This window comes from Amaranthus tricolor, chromosome 5 (genome assembly GCF_026212465.1).
Source record: "Amaranthus tricolor cultivar Red isolate AtriRed21 chromosome 5, ASM2621246v1, whole genome shotgun sequence".
Lineage (NCBI taxonomy): Eukaryota > Viridiplantae > Streptophyta > Magnoliopsida > Caryophyllales > Amaranthaceae > Amaranthus > Amaranthus tricolor.
This window is the reverse complement of record NC_080051.1, coordinates 30,908,284-30,935,242: the sequence shown is the minus strand read 5'-3', so window position 1 is coordinate 30,935,242 and position 26,959 is coordinate 30,908,284. Positions and strand designations below refer to the sequence as shown.

Sequence of the window (26,959 nt, the reverse complement as noted above, 5' to 3'; positions counted from 1 at the left end):
CATAATATTCCAAACATATTTTGTAGAGTATTAAGTTTAACTAGTTTTCTAAAAAAAGATTTGTGGTAAACTAGTAGCTAGATGCCTAGAATTACAATTAGTAGGTAAAAATTTATAAAAGTAGAGATACTATATAATCGAATACTTCTACGCTTATACAGAAACTCTTTATATGACCGCATAAAGACCCCAAATATATAAAAGTATTTTTGAGATAGAATAGTTATTGAAAGAATTGATACGGAACAATAAGGATTTTACAGTCCGTTTGGTAAATGGTAATAAACGGTGGTAATGGGAATGAAAAACCAGTGTAATTTTAGTTGAAAAATATCTAAATTACCTTATGGCCATATTTGTCCAACTTCAATCATCTCATTTTCTTCATAAAAATTCATTCCATTGCATATTGGGAGAGGTGGTATTAGTTGGTAATAGAAATTTAAAAACAAAAAAATGTTTTTGTGATCAAAGTTTCATTACCATGGGAATGATATGGAACTTTTGATAAAATTTTACACTAAAATCATTTCCATTATCATCATTTAATATCACTGACTAAATTGGCGGTTAAAAATATATGTCAATTTTTGCTATATCCTAATTAGAGAGGGCTGTCATGAGCCAATCATTTCTCATCCTACATTCCATTTACACAGACTTGATCTTATTCTTCTTATTCCCGTTTTATTCCCTTCTAGTAGAACTGTAGAAGTATAGTTTTGCAAGGAGCCACCAATATAATGGATGGTACAATTGGCCAACTTGACACTTATCCTATTTTCATTTAATTTGAGGTTTCCAATTATAATGATAATGTTTGATTTGATTTGAGGGGTATCTATTGATAGATAATATATACAGTGATAAAAGATGAACCAAAAAATTGATAGGTGGTAAAAATTAACAATATAAATGTATGAGATCGTTTCACTGTGAGACAGATTTGTACAAGAAATTTATTAGTAAAAAACATTAAAAAAATCTAATTTTACACTTGTACAAGAAGCAGTTTTTTTAATTATATAAGACTGACACCAATTAAAGTTATTTTACAGTAAAACAACTTCAATAAAGAATTAATTCAATATAAATTTGTGATAAAAATCAGGGGCAAGGTTCATTTTAGGTTTTGGACTTGGCAGGACTTTGATCGGGCCTAAAGTTCTATTAATAGATTTTTAATGCGAATTTATTTGGTTTAATTTGTTGTCCATTTAAAAATGTTGAATATATTTTCAGGTTTATGGGTCTATTTTTTTCTTAAAACAATCATTTTAATATAATGTCATGTTTGGGAATAATGATTTTATTTGAAAATTTAAAATTGAGTCAAATTTTTTGTTTAGCAAATTAAAAATTTTCAAATTTGGATTTCGATCAAATATCACCATTGTCTTTAAAGTAGTTTAAGTTGAAAATTTGAGAATGATTAACCAAACCTTATCGTTCTCAAATTTTTCATTTATAATTTCATTATTAAAATTTATAATTTGAAATAAAATACTTGTTTCCAAACACTACATAAGGGAATTCCTTTTCATTCTAATTCAAAATTTCTTTAATCAAAACCAATTTTATTATTCATATTATATTGTTGTGAAACAAATTTGATACAACTATTTCTATTCGATTCAAATATTCAATTTAAAATCTATTCATTTAAATTTTAAATCCACCTCCAAAAAAATACACGCCCACCAATTACTAATATAATAACACATTGATAAACATCTCTTCTAATCATTTTCCTAATATATATATTTGTAACATCGACAAATTCTCTACTTATGTATTAAGTTTAACTTTAAATGTTCTCTCCAAATTCCAAACCTAGCTAATTATAAGTTAAGCAGGGGAGTTAATTAATTTAAGTGAGATTCTAATTGTAATAATTTTAGGTTGAGCTTCAAAATGATTGATAAATTACATATATTATTAGGGTGCATTTCTTTTATAATCGTACTTGGTAGGGACTAGGGGTGTTCAACGGGTTGTGCCTCGATTATCAGCTCTTATTCAGCCCGTTTTTAGAAGGATTTTATAAGGGCCAGATTGAAAATAGGTCTGGCCAAAACGGGCTCTACTATTATCACAATGTAGCAGGCTTTAAAAGGGCTCAATAAGGATCGAAAACGAGCCTTTATAAATAGCATAATTAATGAACAATTTAATTATTATAAATAACAATGCCAATGAGAATTATTAACATTTTTACAATTTATTTTTTATAAATTGGTCAATAGGAATTATTAAAATTTTTTAGTTATAAAACAGGTCGGATTGGGCAAGGAGCCGGGGATGGGCTTCATGTAAAGCCCATATAAAGTTAAAAAGTTCTTTATCCAATCTGACTCATATTTAATTAAGTCCGATCTGATTCTTATCCGGACCACTAAACACCCCTAATGGGAACTAATGTTAGGATGGGTGACTTTTTAGATTTTTGGAGTGCGTATAAGTGAGGCAAAAATGTTCTGAAAAACTTGTGTTGATTTGTAAGACCAATCTTTAGGCTTTAAAAGGTAATCACCGCGGGTTCGATAACTCCGATCCGGGGTGTTACAATAATAATCAAACCTGTTATTAGCTTAATTAATAAGAGTAATTGATTAAAGAAAAGGAGATGCTTGATTATCTGCTCTGCCTCTGCGTCTTTGTCAAATTTGTTCCATCTTTTAACCCTTCAAATATTTTAACTTCAAACTCCCCCTCCCTTTTATATATACCGTACCTTTTTCATACTTTCTAAAGTTGAGAATGTCTGGCTTATCAAAATCAAAACTAAGTAAAAGTTATTCTTTTTTTTATTCTTTTCTTTTTCTTTTTTAATATATCGGATTTTGGTTCTAAAAAATATTTATTTTAGATAAGTGATTTAAAATGGAGATTATTTTTAATTACGTACTTGATAATTTGAAGAAATAAGAGCGATAAAAATTAAACTTAAGATCTTTTTAAAAAGTATTAAATTGCTTCTAACTAAAATAATACTCCATGTGATTCTAAAAAATAGAGTATTTAGGTCTATGGAAAAGTGTTTTTCATCAATCTGCAATCACTTTCCTGCAAAATTTAAAACAAAACATTTTTCAGATATTTATAAATGTTTCCTCAGAGTTATTAATTTTTATAGTGATTATTTATCATAAGAATAATTTCCATCAAAACAAATATATTTACATTATTTGTTTCACTTCATTTTCATAGATTTAATTCCTTCATACTATCATGGTATTCCTATTTGGATTTTTAAACATCCCGATGCACTGTTTAATTCTTTATACTTCAAGTCAGTCATAATTAAAAATCATAAAAAAATTCATATAGAGAAAAATTTACATCGAGACGAATAAAATAAGATCAATTTGATTATATTTTGACTTATATAGAAATACATATTAAAAATAAAATATAAGTTAAAAGTGATTAATAAATAATGTATCAAACTTACATTTATTTTAAATCGATTATGTCTAATTAACCTATGCAAGACATAGGATAAGGGCATTAATTACCTCACTTAACAAACTTAATTTTAGATGAGTTTTTGGATATTTACTTGAAAATATTAAGTTCTTGTTAATATTAAGAAAAAAAAATATATGCCCTTATTGCATAAGTTAGATAAAACCATTTTTAATATTTTTCATTAACCTAGTTTTCTTATCTCCACTTTAATATTTTTATACAAATATTTGCAAATACTATTTAAAAAGGAGAGAATATATTTATTTCATTACTTTTCTTAAAACCCATATTAACCATGAAAAGAAGTGCTCTCTCTTTTGATTTTTCCTAGTGAAGATTTTGCTTTTGCCTTCTAAAATAAAGCTACGTCTAAAAAGTTGTCTCGCCTTTGCACAATGCTTACGTTATGGATCATACCTTAAATCTTTAGTTTGTGCATTTCCAACACAGTATACTTTACAAAATTTAATTCTATAAATTATATATATTATATATAATGTATAATGCTTTGCTATGTATATATTTATTTTTAAGTTCATCATCATTTTGGCATTTCTAAATTTATGAAGCCAGCTTGTGGCTATGCATAAAAATTATTTTAATTAAAGTTAATAAAGTTGCATGCTAAATTAAAATGTTGAATAAAAATAATTATAATTTATTATAAAATAATGACAATAACAATGATAAAACCAAAATATATTGCAAAATTGTACCACATAAATGTAAATTCTTAAATTACTCAAAACTGCCGAATTTATGGTGCTTTTATTAAATATCAATTGGAATAATCAATAACTTTCCATCAAATACACATGAAAGCTTGTTGTAAAAGAAAGAGGAAAAAGTTGAAAAGGTGTAGATGCTTAATTAGTTCAAAATGATCGCATTAAAAGAGAGTAGATTAGCTTGAAGATGCTTAATTGATTGTATTGCAATGATAGTATCATTTCTAAAGGGCGTTTGTTAACAAAAGGAAAAAAGTATCACTATTATAGGCCTAATTTAATAAAGTGATAAGTTTGATCGATTTACTATTTTACAAAGAAATTAAGATATTTATGTTTTTTTTTTAATAAAAAATTACAAGAAAATATCTAATTATGTATACCATTTTTTGTAAAAAACTACTTAATTTATTCTTTTTAAAATTTATATGACCGATTTCTTCGTAAAATATTATCACTTAATAAAATTCATCTGTTGACCGTTAAGTTGACTGTCATTATTATTAGCCTATAATATGAATTCGAAACTCATCACCTCTATTTAAGTATGAGGGAAAATTGTAAACTTATAATGCATCCAAAGTTATCATGTTTAGAGCTTAAACTATCAACTTTAATATTTAATTGAATTAGTATGTAATTATAATAAACTCCATTATATGGGCATCATCTTATTGGCTATATATTGTTTTCTTATTTGATACCAACACTTTTAAATGCAGTGTTGCGTATAAGTCAAAAAAAAGAACTAAAAAAATACTAGACTTACATAAATCTAATTTAGTCATGCATTATTAGTTTTGATGTTATTATTAAACTTCTTTTTGTCTTATTAATTATATTCATTTGTATACAGTAATTACTAATAAGCATCAAATCAAAGTATAGTTGATTTAATTAGTGCTTAAAATTGTTATAATTGAAGTCACAATTCGAGTATTATCACAGTTTGAACAACTTTTTTCTATATAAAGTCTTATGTTCGATGTCCATCTAGCCCTCTCCTTCTATCAGCTTATTCCAATAATAATTAAGAATCAAGTCTTATCCCAATTACAGACTTGAAGTTAGTATCGCCTTTTTCAGATAAGGTTCTAAGCTAACCCTGATTAAAGATAATAATCTATGGTAGTGGATTGATGGACATACATTCATCATTTTTGTCAAGTTAAGAGGAAAGTTAAGTAAAGCCAAGCGACAAAAAGGAAAAATGACATATTCACAAGCACAAAAACATGATCTGTTACAACTACTTTACAAAAATTCTCTACTCCTTTAAACTTCCATATAATTCTTGACTATCAATTAATGGTTGTTCGCTATACAACTTGTAAGTTGTTACTGTGTATCTTCAGGCATATAAATTATAAACCATACACTCCGAATCCCATGCATGAACTGATGAACTTCAAAGCCCATACATGATACATGCATGTATCTGTTCATATTTTTTTTTGTTAACATCTTAATTCCTTATTATTCTATAATATTTTGTCATTATATTATTTGTGATGTTTACTTTTTGAATTAATGGTCTTTTTTTAGTTAATGCCTAGGTAAGAATAATACAAGTTTGACTGTGCACAGTTCTCACCATAAATTATATTTTTTTAAAATTTAAAAAATTTCAAAAAAAATACTAAATATATTAAGTAAAATACATTATGACCACTTTGATTTTTAGTTTTTTTCTTCTAATTATTATGATTTATTATAATTAAAATTCCAATTCCATGCATAGACAACAAATGAAAGGGATGACATTGATTTCTCTATAGGTGTACGTTAATAATTAAACTCTTATCAAAAATTAGACTTATTGAAGAAATCTTAGGATTAGTTTTATACTAAATAATTTTCTTATAAATTAAAAGTATTATAAATAGTTACTCAAAACTTTTTTAGTATAAATGTATAAAATGGTGCAACTGATAATACACAAAAAAAGTATATATTATCTAAAAAAATTGTTCCAAAAGAAATAGACATAGACTACAAAGAGAAAGCAAATAGGTGGATTAATTCACACACAAGGTATGCAGCAACCAAATTATTCTTAGAAAGTCTTAAAATTATTGAAAAATAATAAGAGATTAAATAAAGTTGTTTAAAGGGGAAAAGAAAAGGCAACACTTAATTTTAGGTATTTGACCGTATTCCAAACGATTTGTTAACCTCATATGTATTTTGTAAAAGCGTCTACTCCCTGATTTTGTAACGTTCTTTCTATTTGGAATATTTCACCTTTAATAATGTTTTTGACACAAATTTAGAAAATAAAATAAATCTATGTGAGATCCCATTAGATTCGTATTAATGTGTACTTTTTTATTATGTGTTTTTCATAATTTTTTATTATGTGTATTTCGAGATATTGATATTTAAAATTTGCATTGAAAGCTGTGCAAAAAGTAAATGAGAAGAAAAAAAACAAAGGGAGTATATAGCAATAACATCAATATTCACTATTGAAATAACCTTAAGAAAGGATTAAATTTAAGGTTGAATTTTGCCTTAGTGAATGTCGACAATGATCATATTTTTTAGATAAGATTTGAGTTCGTTTCTCATTCATCTCTACTCGTAATTTACCCTATAATAATATATATATATATATATATATATATATATATATATATATATATATATATATATATATATATATATATATATATATATATATATATATATATAAAATTGGAAGTAAAGTAGGAAATACCAAGAGATATAGAACCGTAAATGCTTTCTCTTAAGATAGTAACTTATATTTACAAGTAGTACTAGTACATAGTACCTTCGGGTAAATTTTTTTCCCTTTCTTTACGAGAAATTAATTTCTTACCGTTTCTAGCTAGTGATGCAAGATGTGCAAAGACATTATAACCTTAAAAAAAAAACCCCAAAATAACAAAGAAAAAAAAAACCTAAAATGAGGTATTATATGATAAAACTAAATTTCTTCCACTCATAAAGGTCTATGTTGCCTTGATAATTCAATTCAAGTATTGGTGTTAGACCCTTGACACTGGACATGAATAGATAAGACCTTGATAAGTAATCGGACACTCTAACATGTATTCGTGTCTGACATAGGTATATGCGTCCACCAAGTAGCATACTTGACGATGATCAAAATTCATAATCAAAACTCTCGCTTCTTTTTGAAGACAATACATTTATCTACCGATGCTAGGAGCCCAATCTCATCCATAGATTGACTTCCAACCTCATTATTTTCCTTCTCATCATCATCATTTATTGAAAGATTCAAATCCAAGGAGATACTAGGACTAGTACTTAAATCATCACCATTATTATCTCCCTTATGATTGTCTTCTTGAGGCATAATGTCAACCTTGTGCTTTGTTGAAGGGGAACAAGCCCTTGATCTTGAGCTAAACTTTTCACAACTTAATATGATAATTGCATCACCAAAACTAACCTCTTCCCCACTTGAATGCTTAGAGATTTTACCTCTTTCAATGGCTTTTTTAATCCCCATTTGAGAGCAATAATCCACTTGTTCAATATCCTCAACAAAGAAAACCCTATGTGAATCCCTAGATACCACCTCAGCAAATCTTTCAATGTAACTACAACTTTGTTCATCTCTTAGCCTCTTGTTTCTAGAATCTTCCAAAGAGTTATCCGTTACTCCTCTTGTGGAAGAAAAGCTACTAAGGCCTAAGGAAATGAACTTGTCTTGTGAACCAAATACAAGTCTTGCCAATTCCCTTGCAATCTTCTCCTTAGATTCAATATCATTTCCTTGGAAGAACAACCATGTATCTTCTTTGTTTCCTTGTTCATTGCCTTTTCTTTTGGACTTTCTTGCCCTACAATGCAATATTGTGCTTGCTATATCCAAGATTATGTCTTTCTGGTGAGGAACTTCGAGCTCGAGTGCATCACAAAGAGCCTTGAGATTCTCTGCATCATAATCCTTGAATCTAAGGCATTTTGATTCCAAAGGATCCATGATCTCACTTGAGGAAGTTGATGTTGGGGTTGAATTAGGGTTTGAGGATATGAATGGTGAGGATGTGGCTTGTTTTCTTTGATCTTGAAGGGGTGATGAAGACATGGACATTGTAAATGTTGTTAGTTCATGGGTTTTGTTTAAGGTTTCATGAGTGACCCAAAAGTTTTTAGGTTCAAAACTTTGGTGGGTGATTTGTTGTTTTGAGTGATGAGGATCATATGAAAAGTTTGAGGTAAATGAAGAAGGTGATATGGAAGAAAAACTTAAGGCTCTTTCAAATGATGGTGAGGAAGTAGTGCAAATTGAGCCCCATCTTTTGCAAAGATCTTTGACTGGTAAAGACTCCTAGTAGTAAAGAAAAAAGAGGAAAGTAAAAAAGAATCAGCCACTTTACTAATCAAAAAAATGATTCAAATCCAGATCGTCCATATGTGTCATTGCACTTGTTACATTTCTCTCAAATAATTTTTACTCAGGATAATAAATATAGTAAATTCAATTAAACAGAAGGATTAATTATTATTAATTGGATAATAGTTAAATTAGGATGTTAGAGTATATAACATATCCTGGAGTCTCAACCATCAACGTAAGTTTTTGATTGAGTTGGTTCCTTGACATGGTATCAGAACAAACGTGACAAGAGATCACAAGTTCGAATCTCAACACTCCTCATTTAAAGTGGAATATTCAGCGCCTATATGCATCCACACTTCTAGCCCAATGGGCTCTCGTGTGAGGGGACGTGTCAGAGTATATAACATATCTTGGGGCCTCAACCATCAGCATAAGCTTTGGTTGAGTTGGTTATTTGACATAGGATAACATATAACAACCTGATCATTGTTGCTAATACTACTTTCTCTCTTGCTATTCTCATCTTTGTGTTGTTGGAGCCATGAAGGAAGACTTGAATTAGTGGAGTCGCTATTACAAGTGCTACCTTGCCGACTTTCGACCTCCATATTCACGGCGCCTCCTCCACCACCTACGCCACTGCTTTCTAACATCAACCAACTACCTCTATTTGTATCCACCTTCTTGCATGTCAATGGACTTTGTGAATCACTAAACAAATTAGCAAGAAAATGACCTTATTAGCAATCATCAACTAGCCCATACCCTTTAATAATAAGGATAGTAAATTATATTTTCACTTATATATATATATATATATTCTTTTATATTTACGTTATCCAATACACTATATTTGATCTTTAATATCTTTAGTTATACATAATTAAAATTTTAAAATCATAAATATTATATGCGTTAAGATACAAAATTTTAGTTGATTATGTTATTATATATATACATAAGGAATTAGAAGTAAAACGACATTCATTGATGAATAGTAATTTTTATATAAGTGTAACAACTGATTTGAATCAGAAATAGTATTAATAAAAAGAAAAAAAAAATCTTTTTCATGCTATTCTCACAAGCTTCTCCTTCATGAAAGTACCTATTTTCTTTGATAGACTTTTCCAAAAGCTTGAGTTAGCTAGTACAATCATAGATTCATAGGTAATGATAGATCGAGTAATATGCAACTAACTTTGAAATTTCAATCATCAGCTTAAACTTTTAGATGAGATGTTTTTAACAGTAAAAATTTTATATTAAATGATGAAGCTAATTAATACAAAGAATTAACAATAATCAAAAATGGTAAGAAGAAGCTAACCTTTCAGGCACAAGACTAAGGCCTAAGCTTCCAGCAGGAATAGTGATAGCATGAAGACCCCAAAGTGTCTCAAGTGATGATGATTGTCCACTTCTACATCTCATATAAGTCTGAAATGTTGCAATTCCAAGAAGCCACATCTTTCCATTATAGTGATCACTACCATAACACAACACCATTTTCCCAATCTCCATAATCATATGCTCAATAGGACAATAATAACTCCTTCTAGCTTGTTGTTGATCAACCAAAATATTAATATTACTTGCCCTAAACTCATTAACCCATTTAAGATCATCTAAATATAAAATCACCCCTTTATTTTCTCCCATACAACATGTCTTAACAAGACACTTCAATTCAGCAATTCTTTGCTCAACATCATCTCTTGAAAGATGCCCAAAACATGAAAATGAAAGATGAATAAATTTTACCTCTTTTAGAATTTCAGGAACTTCTCCTTTCTCCACTTTATCCATTACTCCTCTTACTAAACTTTCTAAGCTTGTAAGACATTCTCCAACTACAACACTATTTCTTTTTCTCTTGTTTACTAAACTCTCAATAACAATCATCATATCTTCATCTCTTACTTCTCCTTCTTCACATAATCTTGGTTTTCCCACTTTTAATGATCCTATTTGAGACATACATAGAAAATTATTATTATTATTATTATTAGTAGTAGTAATAATACTAATACTATTATTATTAGTGTTATTAGTTAGATGATTATTATTATTTGTATCTTTTATTTTGTTGTCGCTATTGTTGTTGTTATTGTTATTGTTACTCGGAGCTTCCATGGAAACAGCTTGCTCGACTTTCCCTTTAACTAAGGTGCTTGAAAACCCGGCTTCTCTCATAACCCTACTAACACTAGGATCATCTAATATAGAGATTATAAGCTGCTCTAGCTCAATCTTCACTGCTAAAAGAGGTTGTTGCTGATTTTCTATGGAGCCCCTTCTTTGATGGGCTTGAGCCCGTTTAAAGGCGGCCACAAGCGCGTTTGCGATGGTTGGGTGATGATGGGATGTGTGTGGGCCGAGAATCGGGCCAGAGGTGGATGTAGGAAGGCGGTTTAAGGCCACGTTGAAGCAAAGCTCTAAAGCTCGGCATTGAAGAGGATGAGAGTGAGATTGTAGGCAGGCGGCCCGGAGAAGGCCCGATGGCGCAGCCAACATGGTGTGTGCCACGTGTAGTGGCGTGACTTGCGCGTGGCCCCTGCGTTTCGCAAGGGCCACCGCTTGTTTCACCACCGTGGCCGCCTCCGGTGTTAGGGCTTGTTGAATAGTACAACCTTGTGATCTCATAGTTGATATTATGAAGATCACAAATTGATTGATTAAGCTCTTTTATTAAAACTTGATTTAGATGAGTTAGAAAAAGTTAAGGATTGTTAGAAAAGGAAAATACTTTTAGGGTTGATATCATATAATGATCAAGGGAATTAAAGAGAGAAAAATTGGAAACCATAAGTGTAGAGCACTATAGAAGTAGGGAGGTAGTGTACAAAGGAAAGTAATAGTATAGATAGAGTTAAATGAAAGTGATATAAAGAAAAATATTTGGGTTTAATTTATGAGATTATGGAAGCTAAGAATGGGGAAATATAAGAAAAGATTTGGGACTAAAATGCTTTTCTTGTAGATGAGGTAAAATTAAAATTATGGTTAAGAGGGTCCAAAGAAAATAGAGAAATGGGAAAAGTGGATTGCATGTGATGACTAATAGTACCAAAATATTGTAGCACCAAAAACAAAGGAGAATTAGCTTTAATGTAATTATTTTTTATATATAAACTATTATAAATATAAGTTGTTTCAGAATAAAAATATAAAATAATTTTTTAGATTTCTTAATTATTTATTTCTATTTTCTCATAAATTAGGATTTAAAAACAAATGATCAAGCTAATTAAACTAAAAATAATATAAAATAATGTCAATTAATACTTAAAGCTCTTTAAGGTTTCATGTGATCGAAAATTTTGCACTTAATAAGAACCAATTATGCTTCACTCTCTTTCTTTTGCTATAAAATTTAGATAAAGACATGATATTTAGAAGTGGGTCTCTCCCTTCCATGCAAATGTATGGGAGCTTTTGAATATTGGTATGTATTTTGGTTGGGGGTGACTTATCCTAGAAACTAACACCCACTTCAAGGCTCAAGAGCACGACAAAATCTATGCCTTGATTTCTCTTTTTACCTTGTGTTATCTTATAATAAAAGCATTATAATCAAGCTACCTATCATATGATCAATGCAAACTTAATTAGGCAAAAAACAATAAGGTGTTCTTTAACATCAAATGCGGTCATTTAACCTACTTAAATTCTAAAAGTTTTAAAAATTATATTCGAAAAAAAGTTTTATATTCAAATAATTAGCACAAAATTTTTATATTTATTGTTTAATTTTTGTCTATTAACAAAAATCAATTATTACCGCTTTGAACTAAATTATAATTTTTTAGTAACAGGAAAAAAAAGTAGAGAATTGAAAACAAGTTCATAACATTTTAATTATTTCACGTTTGATTGGAAATGTTTGATCAGGAATGCTAATTAATTAATCCTAAGCTAAGTTATATATACTCAATCGATTCAAACTATCGAGCTACTATAAGTTATATAAATATCAATATACTGAAATGCTTTAAAATTGCAATTTATACAACATTAATTTTAATTTTAATCTTTTTTAACCTACTTAATATAAAGTTTGGATTGCAATTCCTGTTTCTTCGAGAAATTCTTAACAATTATATGTACTAATGAAAACCTTTTTAGCCTTCAAACATACAAGTCACAAATTATAATGAATACAACAATATTTTTTGTTACTTCATATGTTATATAATATAATGCACTTTTTCATATTTTTCTTCTAATATATTTTTTTTAAGTGTCCATATATTGTTGTCCATATATATCTTGTCGTACATTTTAGTACTACTAATTAGTTTTTGTAGTGAACTTCTCTTCAGTTTGAAAATGGAATAATTTTTCTCTTTTTTATTTAAATTCACCAAATTCATTATTTTTTGAACTCTAAATAATTTCTAGTCACGGAGCGTACTCAGTTTATTTATTTTACATAATAAATTTAGAAAAAACAAAAGCAGAAAAGAAATGAAAGAGGGAAGATTTATGACTTTTTGGTCCATGAGGCAAGTCCGAAGAACATGAAAAGAGATGATCAAGTGAGTAAAGTGTCAGTCTAAAGAAACAAAGCTTAGCTTGGGAAGTGTGTCAGTTAGTGTTCCCACCATTTTTATTTGGCCTCTCAAACTCAAAAACTAAACTAGTAAGAGAATAAAGTGTCACAAATTCTAGTTTAATTTAATTATTATATTCCATCAATAAATCCTACTTGACGCTTTGAATGCATATGCATGGGGATTATGCATTTCTGAAATTCACTTCATTAAACATTCATACATTCCCTTAATTCAATCTGATCTGCTTTTACTTCTTTTTCTTTTCTTTTCTTTTCTTTTCTTTTTTCCTCACATTATTATTACATAAGTCATAAAGTTGATTAAAAATAAAGCCGTCATATGATGAACTTGTCCAGGAATTTTATACGACAGCGTATCATTATAACAAACTGATGATCGATCATCAAAACTAGTCAGTATTAGTACTGTAGTCTGCACCCACTTAAAATTGCACTATTTCTATCATCATGTTTCTACAAAGGGTATAAAGAGATTCTAATTATAACTCCTACCATTTTTTAAAAGTTTTTTAAATTAAGAAAATTTGGAGTGTTTGCAAAGTAATCTTGTGCGAATATGTTGGTTAAAAGGCATTTGATTATGCAAATGTAAAAAGACCAGCTCAAACAAATACGTAAATTGATGGTTTAAACCTCTAAATATATTACGTACTCTAATATAACCCCTGACATAAGAGTCCTATATATTCTAATGTACATGAGAGTCTAATCTATCGGGTTAAAATAAAGTACTGTGGATGCAACTTAGTCTTCTTCACAATGGTGCTAAATATTTTATTTGAAATTAGGAGTGGATGAGATTTGAACGTATGACCTCTTGTTATACTAACTTCTGATACCATGTCAAGAGGCCAATTAAACCATAAGATTAAACTAATGGTTGAGACCCAACAATATGTTATATACTTAACAACAAAAATAGATTAAAATATCACTCAATTTTTTTTGGTTAGAATGTGAATGTATCACATATCCTCTTCATACATTATGCTTAATATTTATGTTGAAATGAGGGATTAATGAGACTCAAACACATAATCTTTTATTCCATTGCCTTCTTATATCATGTCAATAATCAAAGAACAACTCAATTAAAAAGTTAAAGTTGATTGTTGTAGCTCTAATATATATATATATATATATATATATATATATATATATATATATATATGCAGTCTTTTACGAGAGTCCTTTGAATTTAAAATGTGAATGCAACATAAGTCTTCCTCATATATAGTGGTGCTATTTACTTAGCTTAAAATGAAGGTTAAAAGAGATTTAAACTATGACCTTCCATGATGTTGACTCTGATAAAATATCAAGAAATTAACTCAACCAATAACTTAAGTTGATTGTTGAATCTCCAAAATATATTATATACTCCATACTTAATTACTTAATACTACATAATTACAACACTTTAACTTTTACAATATTCACAAGTTTTTCTTTAACCTAGCTTTTGCTAGTAAGAACCATATAACCATCCAAATCTCTTTCCTTCCCTCCACCACTGAAATTCAAACCCTAAACCATTTAAAAGTCATAAGGAAAAGGATAATGTGTTTTTTATAACATGTTTTATGTCTAAATCATTTAAATGGGTTATGTTGAGGAATAAGTTAAAAGTCTAATCTATTCAAGCAGTGCATCAAATTATTGTGTACATTTAAGCAAATAGACCTAACAAGCAACAACTATGAATAAAACAACCAAGTCATTATTTATTTACGGGCCGGAATTTTACGATAGACTGAGGGAATGAGATGCCTAAATGTGAATCGAACTAGCTCAACATCTATTATATAAATTAGTACTTTTATAAGACCCGATTCTCACAAAGCCAAAGTATAGTTGTAATTAGAGGTGGGCAATCAAACATTTATTTAATTATGAAACAGAATTGAAAGATTCTGCCATATCAGTAGAAATAATGTTGTCTGTTACAAGAATCTTATTTAGGAACTTTTTAAAATTATAAAAATGAAAAGACCATGAAAGCCTAATCCAACAACACATTAAAAATATTGCTACACAAAACTAGTAATTAGTAATAGTATCTAAACCAGATTGTAAAGAATCACTTGACAAAAGCCTACTAGTCTTATATATTAATATATAGTTCCTAGCTAGGGTAACTTGGTTTAATAGTAATTGAAGTTGAGCCTCACAACTCTAAGATTTTCCAATCAAAAGTTGCTAGAGACACTTTGAAAATAAGGATTCTTCTTATACTTTAACCCTTTTTTAAAGATATTATATATAGTTGTATTATTATCGATGTGAATATACATGTGAGTGCGCAAAGGAAAAATCCAGAAAATAGTAAAAGAAAGATTATTTTTCTATGTTATATGTTACACAATTTTATACTAATAAATTATTAATCAACACAAATTGGTCTCATAGTGAGACTATCTCTCTTGGATTGACTCATAATACATTTAGTGTGTTAAAATGATCACTTTAATTTAAAAGTGATCAATTACGGAAATGATCTAATTATATGGACACGTTTCATCGTGAAACAGTCTCATACAAGACGAATTGTTTAGTTAAATAACCTAATATATGAATAGTAATCTAGATAGATTTGAGTCTAAATTTCAATTCGATAAGACGATATTAGTAATCTAGATAGATTCGAGTCTAAATTTGAGTTCGATAAGGTGGTTCTCCTAAGTAGTTTGTTTAAGCATTATATTGGTGTTTGTTGTGGACCAATGCCATATTGGGTTGCTGGTCATATTCTTGGGCTAGCATGCTGCCTTTGCATGGAAAGGAGAGATGTGCCACTATCTACCATTTTTACCTATGATATTTGAATTAAATTAGAAAAGTAGAAATACTACTATCAAAATACTCAAAAAAAAAAAAAAAGTAAAAAATAAAACTAGTGTTTTACTAATGACTACGTATTCCTTTTCCCAACAAACGAGAGATTTCCCTTTCATTCCTCAATCATCTTCGACTTTTACTACCTTCATTTTTTATCTCCTCGTCCAACTCCCATCATTAAATTTAATCTAGCGTATAATTTTCATATCATTTCTTAGACTTCATTTGCTCTTACACTACACTCACCAAGTTTTAAGAACTTGCTTTTTGCCTTCATTAAAAGAACAAATTAAGTTAACATATAAAATTCTCTCTTTATTCTAATCATTTTGCTCGGAAACTATCTAAAATAGAAATGAGAAAAATACTTAATACAGGTTAAAATGAAAAATACAGCAAATTTATTAAAACGTATGGAGTAGTTCTTAGTTTGATAAGCCAAGATTTGAAGTCTTTTGTTTCAGATTATCTATGTATATAACTATTACTAAAATAAAATCTCACTGATATCATCTCCTAAAAGTTTCTCTCTATGTATAGAACATATTCAATATGAAAATGAGTGAAAATTTTGATTTAAAATTTTTTGAATTATAGCATTTATGATATTCAAAAAGTACAAATATGATTGTATTTATATTTTTGATTATTCATAAAAACTTTACAGTAATTTTTTTCAATTAAATATGCTGTGAAGATTTCAAATTTTAATAGTTTTATGGGTTAAGATTATTTCATTCATTTGTTTTATTCATTATAATTAATTTTTATTAAATTGCATTGTTTACTTCATTGAGTATTATTATTATTATTATTATTATTATTATTATTATTATTATTATTGTTACAGAACAAGAAATATAAACTTAATTATCCAAATTGAACTAAAAAAAACCTACTATGCCTGGAGATATGGAATAATTTAAAACTTAAAGTCTGATATATTTTTTCAGCTACTTCATGAAACTTTTTCCAGGTTAAGATCTAGCAATGATTTGCTTCCGGCCATTTTCTTCTTTTTTTTTTTTCTTCTTTTAGGGGATATTCTAATGATTTGCTATTTTACACATGTCTCCATCAACTATTATGCAATACATGTAAATTATATTTATAGTCCAAAATTTCCTCAATTCAATTTGAATTGTGTGGCAATTTCAGATAGACGATGAATTATATTTTATTCATATCACAAATTTTTAAATGAGACGGTCTAATAGTGAGGCCATTTCTAATGGGCTCATCTTAGTGGTGAGATAGTCTCAATCGAGCCAATATATATATATATATATATATATATATATATATATATATATATATATATATATATATATATATATATATAGGAGAGATCAAATGAGAAGAGTAAAAAACACTTTACACCCTTGATTTAAAAAAACATAATTATAAAAGTCACTATATTACACAGAAAAGATACTATAACATAAATTTGAAAAATGTTCTTAATTTATGACATAATATTCTTTTTTGTATATATAGTGACAAAACAAAAATCTTTCTCATACTTCTTATTTAAAAATCCTTCTTATTTGATTATATATATATATATATATATATATATATATATATATATATATATATATATATATATATATATATATATATATATATATATATATATATATATATATATATATATATATATATTTAAAATTACATGCAAAATAATAGAAGAGAAATCCTACGTGTTTCTCATTTTCTCTAAAACCAAAGAGCATTACTCATATATGTTGGTCCTCAGTCAAAAAGTTAGATGTATCTTTGTTGGCCTAAAAAGACATAGAATTGCAAAGAAAAGGGCATCAAATAATTTGAATATAAAAGCTAGAAAAAGGAGGGGCATATTGTTGAAGTGAATACAAGTAAATTATAATAGTTTTGCTTTAGAAATAACCTCCCTTAGCTTTTTCACCCTTAATGGTTAACTTGTTAAATAAGGATTGTTTGTATGACAAAAGGAAACAAAAGGCATTCATAACCCTTGGTTACCATCTGTTTATTTGCACCAACACCAAGGAATATATGCCTTACAAAATTTTCGAAAAATGCTTAATGTATATCCATGTTATTTCAAGAAAAACTTAGTACTATTTTACTTGTTACATGATCTTGCAAGTCATTATGTGAATTCAAGTCATCATGTACTCTTCTTGGATGTAAAGGCTGATCAAAAAATATGAGGAAGTGATAATACATACTCCCTCATACTTGGCGTTGATAATTATACTTAAAAGAAGGGATGGATGAGATTTAAATTCATAAATTGGGGTTTTAATACCATATTAAAGAACTGACTCAACTAAAAAGTTAAATTGATAGTTGTAACCTCATAATCGGTTATATACTTTATTATGCCCCTTCATACAACAGTTTTTTGGGTTAGAAATGCGAATGCAACACGTGCTCCCTCCTAATACACTGTGCTAAATAATTACTTAAAATGAATGGTGAATGATATTTGTACACATAACCTTTTTTTATCACATTGGCTTTTTATATCATATCAGGCAACGAACTCGACTAAAGTTTATACTCTGATGTTTGATGCCTTAATTTATTACATAGAGTTACAACCCTAAGCTTATAATTTTAATTGAATGCTAACTATTAAATCCTAATGTTAGAGTTATAATATAACATATACTAAAATCTCAACTAAAAGCCTAAACAGATGATTAAAATCCCATAATATCTTATATACGTTAACACTAAACAACTTTTTTTTAAAGGAGTATTTCTTGAAGTGAAATAATAGCGAATTGCAATTACACTATTAATTTTATTCATTAAACCCTTAAAAGTTAAGATTAAAGCAAATTAAGCACTCTCCGGGAAAAGCAATATAAAAAGCAAAATATGGCATTATCTACTCAAAAGAGATAGAGATTTTAATGCTTTTAAGCTGCAAATAAGCATCTTGAAAGGATAGATGGGCCATGTGGGCTCAAACAATAGCGAGTTAACTCAGTATGGAGAATAGTGTAAAACTGGGATGGGTATTGGGTTGGGACAGGCTTTAAAGTTTTAAAGGTTTTTGCATGAAAGAGCAAAAAGTTGCTCCAATTTTGACAGAACAACTTTGTTAATATAAAGGTGATGGAATTACGTACCACACACTCCTTTTCTTAAAAGTTTCCACTATTTTATTTGTCTTGTGCTCTCATTCCCTAATCAGCTTTTTAAAAGCTTTCTTAACCCCATATATATATATATATATATATATATATATATATATATATATATATATATATATATATATATATATATATATATATATATATATATATATATATATATACATATTACAATTATATTATCCTAATTAAACATATACCTCATTCAATTGAGAATCATAGGTTGTCTTAATAGTTAATAATTAAAGGATTCTCTTTCACTTTTAAAATAAACGTTTGATTCTTATTATCTACAATAATATTAATTAATTCTCCTCCTTATTTATTGATCTATGTATTTATTGATCTATTCCATCATTTTACACTGATAATCGTTTAGGTATGTTCTACTCATTTGTGTTATTTTTATTTTTGAACAATGACCCTTTATTTTGTTTTAATCTCATTCATATATTTTAATTCTCTTTTAATTTCATCCACACAATTTATTATTTCTCTTCATTTTTATTATTAATTTCTTAAAATCTCATAATTTCACTTTGTTTTAAATTTATTTGGACAGAGAGAATGTCATGTAGTTATGCATAAATAAGTGATAAGATTAGATCAATTTACTCTTTTGGATCACCTTTACCTGCATGCAAATTAAGACGAAGGTGGAAGCGTAGGCGGAAGAGGAACTCCAATTTCCTTGGAGTTAGGTCCGCAAGTGAATGATCAAAGTCGCCATAAGCTTCAAGTGGCCAATCCTCCTCTGTTATTTTCCTGAAATTTAGAGTGTTTGTCATTACTCCATAAATGAATGAATGAATCATGTATCTAAATCATTCCTATCGATAAATTCATAGTACCATATACTTCCTATAAAGTGGAAGAAATCATTCGTTAACTCATCATGTCCCTCAATTATATAAGTAAATCTCGTATAAACTTATTGTCCGTTGGTTAGTGGTACTAAATTGTGGTAATAAAAATGATTTATAGTGTAAAATTTCATTAAAAGTCTTATATAATTCCCATGGTAATAAAACTTTGATCACAAAAAAAATTTTTTGTTTACAAATTTCCATTACCACCTAATATCTCCTCTCTCAATGGCAATGCATTGGAATGAATTTCATGAAGAAAATGAGATAATTGGATTTTGACAAGCATGATCATCTAGGTAGCCAAAAGATTTTTCAACTAAAATTACACTAGTTTTTCATTCCCATTACCACCGTTTATGGCCACCTACCAAAAAGGTCGTTAGTGCACATTAAAATAGTGTGCACCAATCTTGAATTCAAGAAGTGTGAATTATAAAGTGTAATTAGTAAAAAGTATGAAATTGTAAATAGAAATTTAAGGAAAATTGCATATTAAAAATATCATAGATTAAGTCAATTTCAGACTTACAGGCGTATGTAGTGATTTTTTTTCATTTGCTTGGACATAATTGATAAATACTCCTATGATTATTTGATACTCTGTTTCTTTATGGAATATTTGGGTGCGGGAATGGTTCATATATGACCCCTCAAAATCAATGATACCAACATAAAGAACAAGAAACAATATGACCCCCCCCTCCCCACCCCAAACCGTAAGTATTCCACTAATAATAAAAATTCTATAAAGCCAACCTTATAATTGGATTCATAATTAGTATGACCATTATCTAATAAAGAATTTTTTATTAAAAAAAACATAGAAGAATAATTAAAAAGGAACAAACAAAAAACTTAAAAGTACATGACGGAGAGTGATTGAACCTTAAAATTATCTTATCATCACTCTTATTTTGTGTTGGGCCATTCTCCATCTTCAGTTGATGGCCTTGATTCAAGATTTATTACAAATTCTTGGGAGATGGCCTCATCGTGAGACGTTCCCCAAACATGAATTGAATAGCCCATGACTTAGAGTGATGGTCTTGGTTCTGCCTTAATCACAGCCGATGGTGGCCTTGATTCAATCGGAGATGTAAGCTGGTGTATTGTGATTAAAAGCAACAACATGAACCAAAGAGTTGTGAGCCCGCGAGGAACGAGAGCAACCCGAAGAGCAGCATAAAGTCCAAAGAGCATAAAGTCAAATGTACCCAGTCCAAATTGTGATTTCAGTAGCGATTGAACCGATACAACGAGATGTCCCTTAAAGTAATCTATAACGCAAACTTTCCACCTCTATGCAGCGGCCAGTATACGCCAAGTAAATTGAAACGGTTACGATTCAGGAGATACAATACCATATGGCCTTGTTTTGGCACTATGATTGTACTATATGTACCCAGATATTGGTCATCTCCCACTGCCATCAGCAATTCCAGTAATAGAAGCAAAGTTGTAGAGACTTCACAAGTATCTGTCATAAGTTCCAGACTTCCAGTAACAGTTGTTTCTTCAACAAAACCTTTAACTAACTCGCCAACATGCTGGAAAATGATGTAACTGGTGATGCTCCAAAACGAAAGAATTGTCTCATCTAGAAATTCAAAATAACAAAACTAAGCCACTCCAAATAACAAATTCGACAGCAGTCAGCACCTAAAATTTCAGCTATTTATCTCAAAAAATAATCAAACATCAAAAATGGTTTTCAATTCTGCCCATAACTGTACATCCAACTGACCCCATAAAATATCCACTATACTCCTTCCATTACAGATTTCTCATAACATTAAAGTTTCAGAACCAGTTCCTCAAGTCTGCAATCCAGATTTCTCCATAAATTTGAATTGCAGCTCACAATTTCGCATGATCTTATTTGCTAGGTATCGATTCAGAATAGCATAATAGAAGGTGAAAAGCCTTCCCAAATAGCAAATCCAAGTAGGTTAAGTAGCTCTGATAATAATTGTTGTACAATCGTGACCATGACAGAAAAAGTTTCACAACCATAAATAAAATACTTCAACTGACTCCTCCAGTCATCATTTCCAATTAAGATCCCCACATAAGCAATTCACCGCAATGGTCATCATTTCACTCATGTAGTTTGTCAAGACCTTAAAATTGTACTGCCTCTATCTCATGCTTTTGCTACATTTTCCATTTTGCTTCGTCCTATGGGGTATGCTACATTTCTATTAATGGCCATGATCCACACCACTTATTTAATTCTCATCCACGTATTTAACTTATTTTTTCATCTCATTCACCCATTTCTCCCACTTTCTCATAAATCACACTTTTTACCCACTTTCTCCCTTTTCTTGGTTTCACAGGTATTGTACTTGTGGCATAAACCACGAGACAGATGACAGAGAGAATATCCTCAAGGGAAAGCCTTTCTAGTAGAAAAGGGAGGAGCAATAAACAGCAATCTGGGTTTTCTATATTTTGACACAGCCTAAAAACCAAACACCAATGATAGCTTAAGCTAATGCATAATACAAAATTTAAGGGGAAAACACCTCTTCTTAAATAAAGCAACTGTTAATGCAAACCAACCAGCATAAAAAGAACATTAGGGACTTGAAATGACGTATTCCCTTATGAACCAAACACAAGGGATTTAGAGGGCTATGACTACTTACCTTTCTTAGTTCTATTACATTTCTTCACGGTTACCAAACATGCCTTAATTATGTTCTTAGATTGTATGTATAATTAGACATTTAACCAAATGATAGTTAAATATTTTCCAAGCTTCACTTTGGCCTTAACTTAAGCCGTCTACAAATTTATTGTATCGTATCAGCCGTCTACAAATTTAACCTACACCATAAAGGAGTTAAAAATTCGCATTGTAGCCTCCTCTTAGAGATATGTCATGGTTTTGGCCAACATTTGATGGAGCGTAAAAAGACATGACCACCGTGACCGTTACTACATTTGCGACCAAAATCGCATCTTGGTACTATGATTAAAAACCAAAATTAACCTTTACTTAATTGGTTAAAGTGAGTGAAGCATACATAATAAATAAAAACCCTAATAGTTCTGATTGTTGGTGAGTCCAACCAAAGCTTTGTCCTAATAAAACAGAGAAGGAAACCTTCTGTGACCCAATGGGCTTTTCTTCTGTCTAGAGCACACACAGCCAACCAATCCTTTGATGTTTGTCCTAATTGATGAAACTTATCTCATATCTAAGACCTCTCCAGTCTAGCAAGGAATTATTAATATGTTATAATACAACTTTTGATGTTATGAATGGTAAGTTCAACTTCTGCACAAACAAGGAGAATGCGGAAAAATTTAGTCTCAACACTCGTCACAGTGAATTATACCCAATGACATCTACACAGCAAACCAAAGTAAACCTCAACCATCGATATCTGAGATTCCATAACCAAGATCAACCAACAAAGTTAGAATCAAAGAATAAACAAAATATAGCAACATTCACTTGCTTTGAAGAAAATTTTGACTTTTTAAACCCCATAATATAAATCAAGATTTAAGGAATCCAGGACAAGAAGACTATCATAAAAACAACGGATATTTCATGATATGCCACTTGAGTTTCTTCGAAATTCACCATATACCACACAAAATGTTTTAATTCACCATATACCATTGAATTTTCGTCCGTTAGCACAAAATACCATTACTGACAACTGCCGTTAGTGTGCCGTTTGTGGTAAATTATTAATTCACCATATACCATTAATTTTATTTTTTTTTTGCGTCAAATACCTTTTTTTTAAAAATATAGCCGTTGGAATTGTGATAAACAAATGAAGTGTCATACAAACCAAGTAGTTAACATTTTGTTCAAAAACAACTTGATACTAAACACTGTTCACCAAAAAAATACCAATATAAACATTGTTTTTAATCAGTTTCTTAACTGCAATACCATGCAATTGTCTTCCAAATTTCAGTGCCTTTTCTTCTCCACAAGCCTTCAAAACACTACATATAGTATGTTCATTCAGAAAATATCTGTTGACCAACATTCGTGATAGCAGTGAGAGCGCTTTTTCACTGTAACCCTGTTGTAGCAAGAAGTAATCATCATAGTCCAAGCAACTATATCCCGCTTGTTTATCCTATCAAAGATTCGTAAAGCATTTTGAAATTCATCAGATTGTGCCTAGAAATACAAGATACCACTTTCTACAATCAAATTGCTCCATCTACCTTTGATAATACAAGCATGAACTTGCTTGCCTAGCTCATAATTCAGCCTCTTTCCACACAAAATCAACACACACTCACGTACATCGTCCCATTTGCTTCAATACCCGACTTCATAAACTCTTAAAAAACCAAATTTCAAATATCCATTTTGCATTGCAGTCCAAAAAGCAACACTTCGTTCAAAGATTTCATCGAACACCTTACAGGCTTCCTTTAACTTCCCAAATCTCAAATACCCATTAATCAAATTATTATCTACAAACACATATACTTTCATTTTACTCTTCAAAATAAAATCATGTACCACCTTAATTTCTTTCAATTTAGAACGTGATTGAAGGCAAGAAATCAACCAAAATGGATCACGTTCAACCCCATCACAGACTCGTATTCCAAAAATTCAGCAACTGGATTTTTAGCTATCGTCAGATTTGATGCAAAAAATAGTATTTGACGCAAAAAAAAAATAATGGTATATGGTGAATTAATAATTTACCACAAACGGCACACTAACGGCAGTTGTCATTAACGGTATTCTGTGCTAACGGACGAAAACTCAATGGTACATGATGACTTAAAACTTTTGTGTGGTATATGGTGAATTTCGAAGAAACTCAGTGGTATATCATGAAATATCCGTAAAAACAATTATAAGATCAAAAACTCAATTCAATTTTCGAAATTTCAATATTCCATTCATTCAAACAAAGCAAATCACAAAAGTTTTACAAAAAATTACAAGCAATTAGTTTAATGCGGCAAGCATATCACCTTGCAATTATGGTTTGCTATAGCGTCCTTATTCAATATCCAAGATAACTCGGATCTCCAACATATTCAGCTATTTGTTCAAGCTTCACATTCAACAGCTCCCGAGTATCAGCATCTTGAACTACACCAGATTCCCTCTCTGTATCCTTCTCCACAAGACTGCCATATGCCCCTTTATACTTTCCAAAGAGAACAAGAACGGGACCACCTCGTCTAGGAAGTGCAGTTTCCAGGATTCGTTGATCTACTCCCTGAATAATCTCTCTACCCTCATCCATTGATATATCACATGTCATCGGTCCAACCACATCAACCACCTCACCTTTCTTCAAGTAAAACCTTCCTCCTTTGAAAGACTTGCTAACAATTCTAACCCTAATATGACTGGTAAGCCAAGAAACGCGACTGCTACTACTACTATTACTACTACTTTTCTTCTCATCCACCTGCATACTTTCATCTCTACCTTTCTTGCTCTCCTTTCTTTCCCTGGACGAATCTTTACCCTTCTTAACCCTTTCTTTACTATCTTCCTTAGAACGTTGAATCTTCAATTCCTTCACATTCTTCAAACATTTCTCCTCCTCTAATGAACCCAACTCCGCCACTTCATTTGCACGAACATTCACTTCCTCTTCACTACGCGAAAGCCTCAAAATAAGTGATTCGCCACCGGATAAAACCTCAATAACTCTACCTTTCGACCCAAGTTCTCTACCATGAATAACCCTAACCTCCTTCCCAACCCCAAAACTCAAGCTCCCACCTTTACTCTTCCCCTCATCACTCTTCTTAATCCCATTTTCGGTACCCAATTTCACAGGGACCTCTTTATCAGTAAACCCTAATCCCTCTTTGGCAGTTCGCCGCTTATACTCAATCACCTTAACATCCTCCTTAGCGTTCCTCCCAACTCCCATACCTTGTTTCCACCCATACCCAGCTAACAAAGCTTCCCCAAAACCCTCAACAGGAACTTCATCATAATTTTCAAAACCCTCGTCATCATTCAACTTATCTATATCATTCCTTAATTTCTTTAGCAAAATGGAATCAACTGAATCACGAGTATTAAAATTATCGTTACCATTAACATTACTACCTCTTTGTTGTTGGCGGACATTAAGCCCATATGAAATATCAGATCCGGGTTCGGGTGCTGCAATATCGGAAGATTCCATCTCGAATTCGAGGGGCTTCCCGTCGGAATGAATAGGGGGGAGATCGAGATTCTTCATCTTCTTTGTTGAACGCCATTCGTTTTGCTTTGGAGGAATCACAAGTTTTTTAGGTGTAGGATTTGAAATTAGGGTTTTGGAAGGATCGAATTCGGTGAGAAAGGTTTTTTCTGAGGAATCGGTTAAATCTTCTAAAGGTTTTGGTATGGTGTTTGGTTTTGAAGATGATTGCTTTGATGAACGAGAGAAAGAAAGCTTCATTCTTCGATAACGGAGGAAGAGAAAGTAAAGAATAGTTGGCAGTGATGGTGGTCGTGCAATTTGTGAAAAAATTGATGGGGAGTTCAATCTTGGCTGGAGGGGTTCCTAGAAATTCCGGTGTTTGCCTGTTTGGTCTCAATATTCAATTGTCTTGTAAAAAAATACTAGAAGGGGAATGAAAAAGAAGTTCCAAATTCTAGTAACAATTTTTCCCCTAAAAATTGAAAAAATTAAATTTAATAATTTCAACTTTTTTCAAAAGAGAATCATGATTTTTTGATAGCCTTTTAAGTTTTAATATAATCAATTGGGTATACTTGCTTAAAACTTTCGTTAAATTAATTATAAGATTAGGTGTAGTTATTAATTTTAACAATATAGATTTCTTATGTTCTTAGTTTATTATTCTAAACAAATAAAATTCAATTTATCAACTTCCTACCAGATTTCATTATTTACTTTCCTTTTCTCCAAAATCACATACTACATAATAGTGGTCGTGCTTATAAGCCATACATACAAATTACATATCATGTCATGTTACCGCAGTTGGCGAGCCATAGTATGTTT

The 26,959-nt window shown here is 30.1% G+C and overlaps 2 protein-coding genes across 8 annotated transcripts; both read right to left on the bottom strand.

Moving 5' to 3' along the window:
* Window positions 1–6,929: 6,929 nt before the first annotated feature.
* On the bottom strand, window positions 6,930–20,994 carry LOC130814146 (protein SMAX1-LIKE 3-like). 2 transcript variants are annotated; one of them, XM_057680192.1, is made up of 5 exons: window positions 20,862–20,994; window positions 19,742–19,872; window positions 9,869–10,505; window positions 9,018–9,249; window positions 6,930–8,526 (listed from the first exon to the last, which is right to left on the bottom strand). In XM_057680192.1, exons 1-5 carry the CDS (start codon window positions 20,909–20,911, stop codon window positions 7,342–7,344), a joined length of 2,235 nt encoding a protein of 744 aa, XP_057536175.1. In that variant the 5' UTR covers window positions 20,912–20,994; the 3' UTR covers window positions 6,930–7,341. The 2 variants fall into 2 exon arrangements, with proteins under 2 accessions (XP_057536175.1, XP_057536174.1); XM_057680191.1 differs by lacking the exons at window positions 19,742–19,872; window positions 20,862–20,994 and having other exon boundaries at window positions 9,869–11,536.
* LOC130814148 (protein MOS2) lies at window positions 20,740–26,622 on the bottom strand. 6 transcript variants are annotated; one of them, XM_057680193.1, is made up of 2 exons: window positions 24,951–26,622; window positions 20,740–21,573 (listed from the first exon to the last, which is right to left on the bottom strand). In XM_057680193.1, the coding sequence occupies exon 1, from the start codon at window positions 26,387–26,389 to the stop codon at window positions 24,983–24,985; it is 1,407 nt and encodes a 468-aa protein (XP_057536176.1). In that variant the 5' UTR covers window positions 26,390–26,622; the 3' UTR covers window positions 20,740–21,573; window positions 24,951–24,982. The 6 variants fall into 6 exon arrangements, with proteins under 6 accessions (XP_057536176.1, XP_057536177.1, XP_057536178.1 ...); XM_057680194.1 differs by having other exon boundaries at window positions 20,740–23,371; window positions 24,951–26,580; XM_057680195.1 differs by having other exon boundaries at window positions 20,740–23,262; window positions 24,951–26,580.
* Between the last annotated feature and the right edge of the window lie 337 nt (window positions 26,623–26,959).

Coding starts and splice junctions, on each gene's coding strand:
- LOC130814146 (XM_057680191.1), bottom strand. CDS start 11,184: ATGAGATCACAAGGTTGTACTATTCAACAAGCCCTAACACCGGAGGCG. Junction 9,250..9,868: donor CTTAGTCTTGTGCCTGAAAG/GTTAGCTTCTTC, acceptor TAATTTGTTTAG/TGATTCACAAAGTCCATTGA. Junction 8,527..9,017: donor GTATTAGCAACAATGATCAG/GTTGTTATATGT, acceptor CTTTACTACTAG/GAGTCTTTACCAGTCAAAGA.
- LOC130814148 (XM_057680193.1), bottom strand. CDS start 26,389: ATGAAGCTTTCTTTCTCTCGTTCATCAAAGCAATCATCTTCAAAACCA.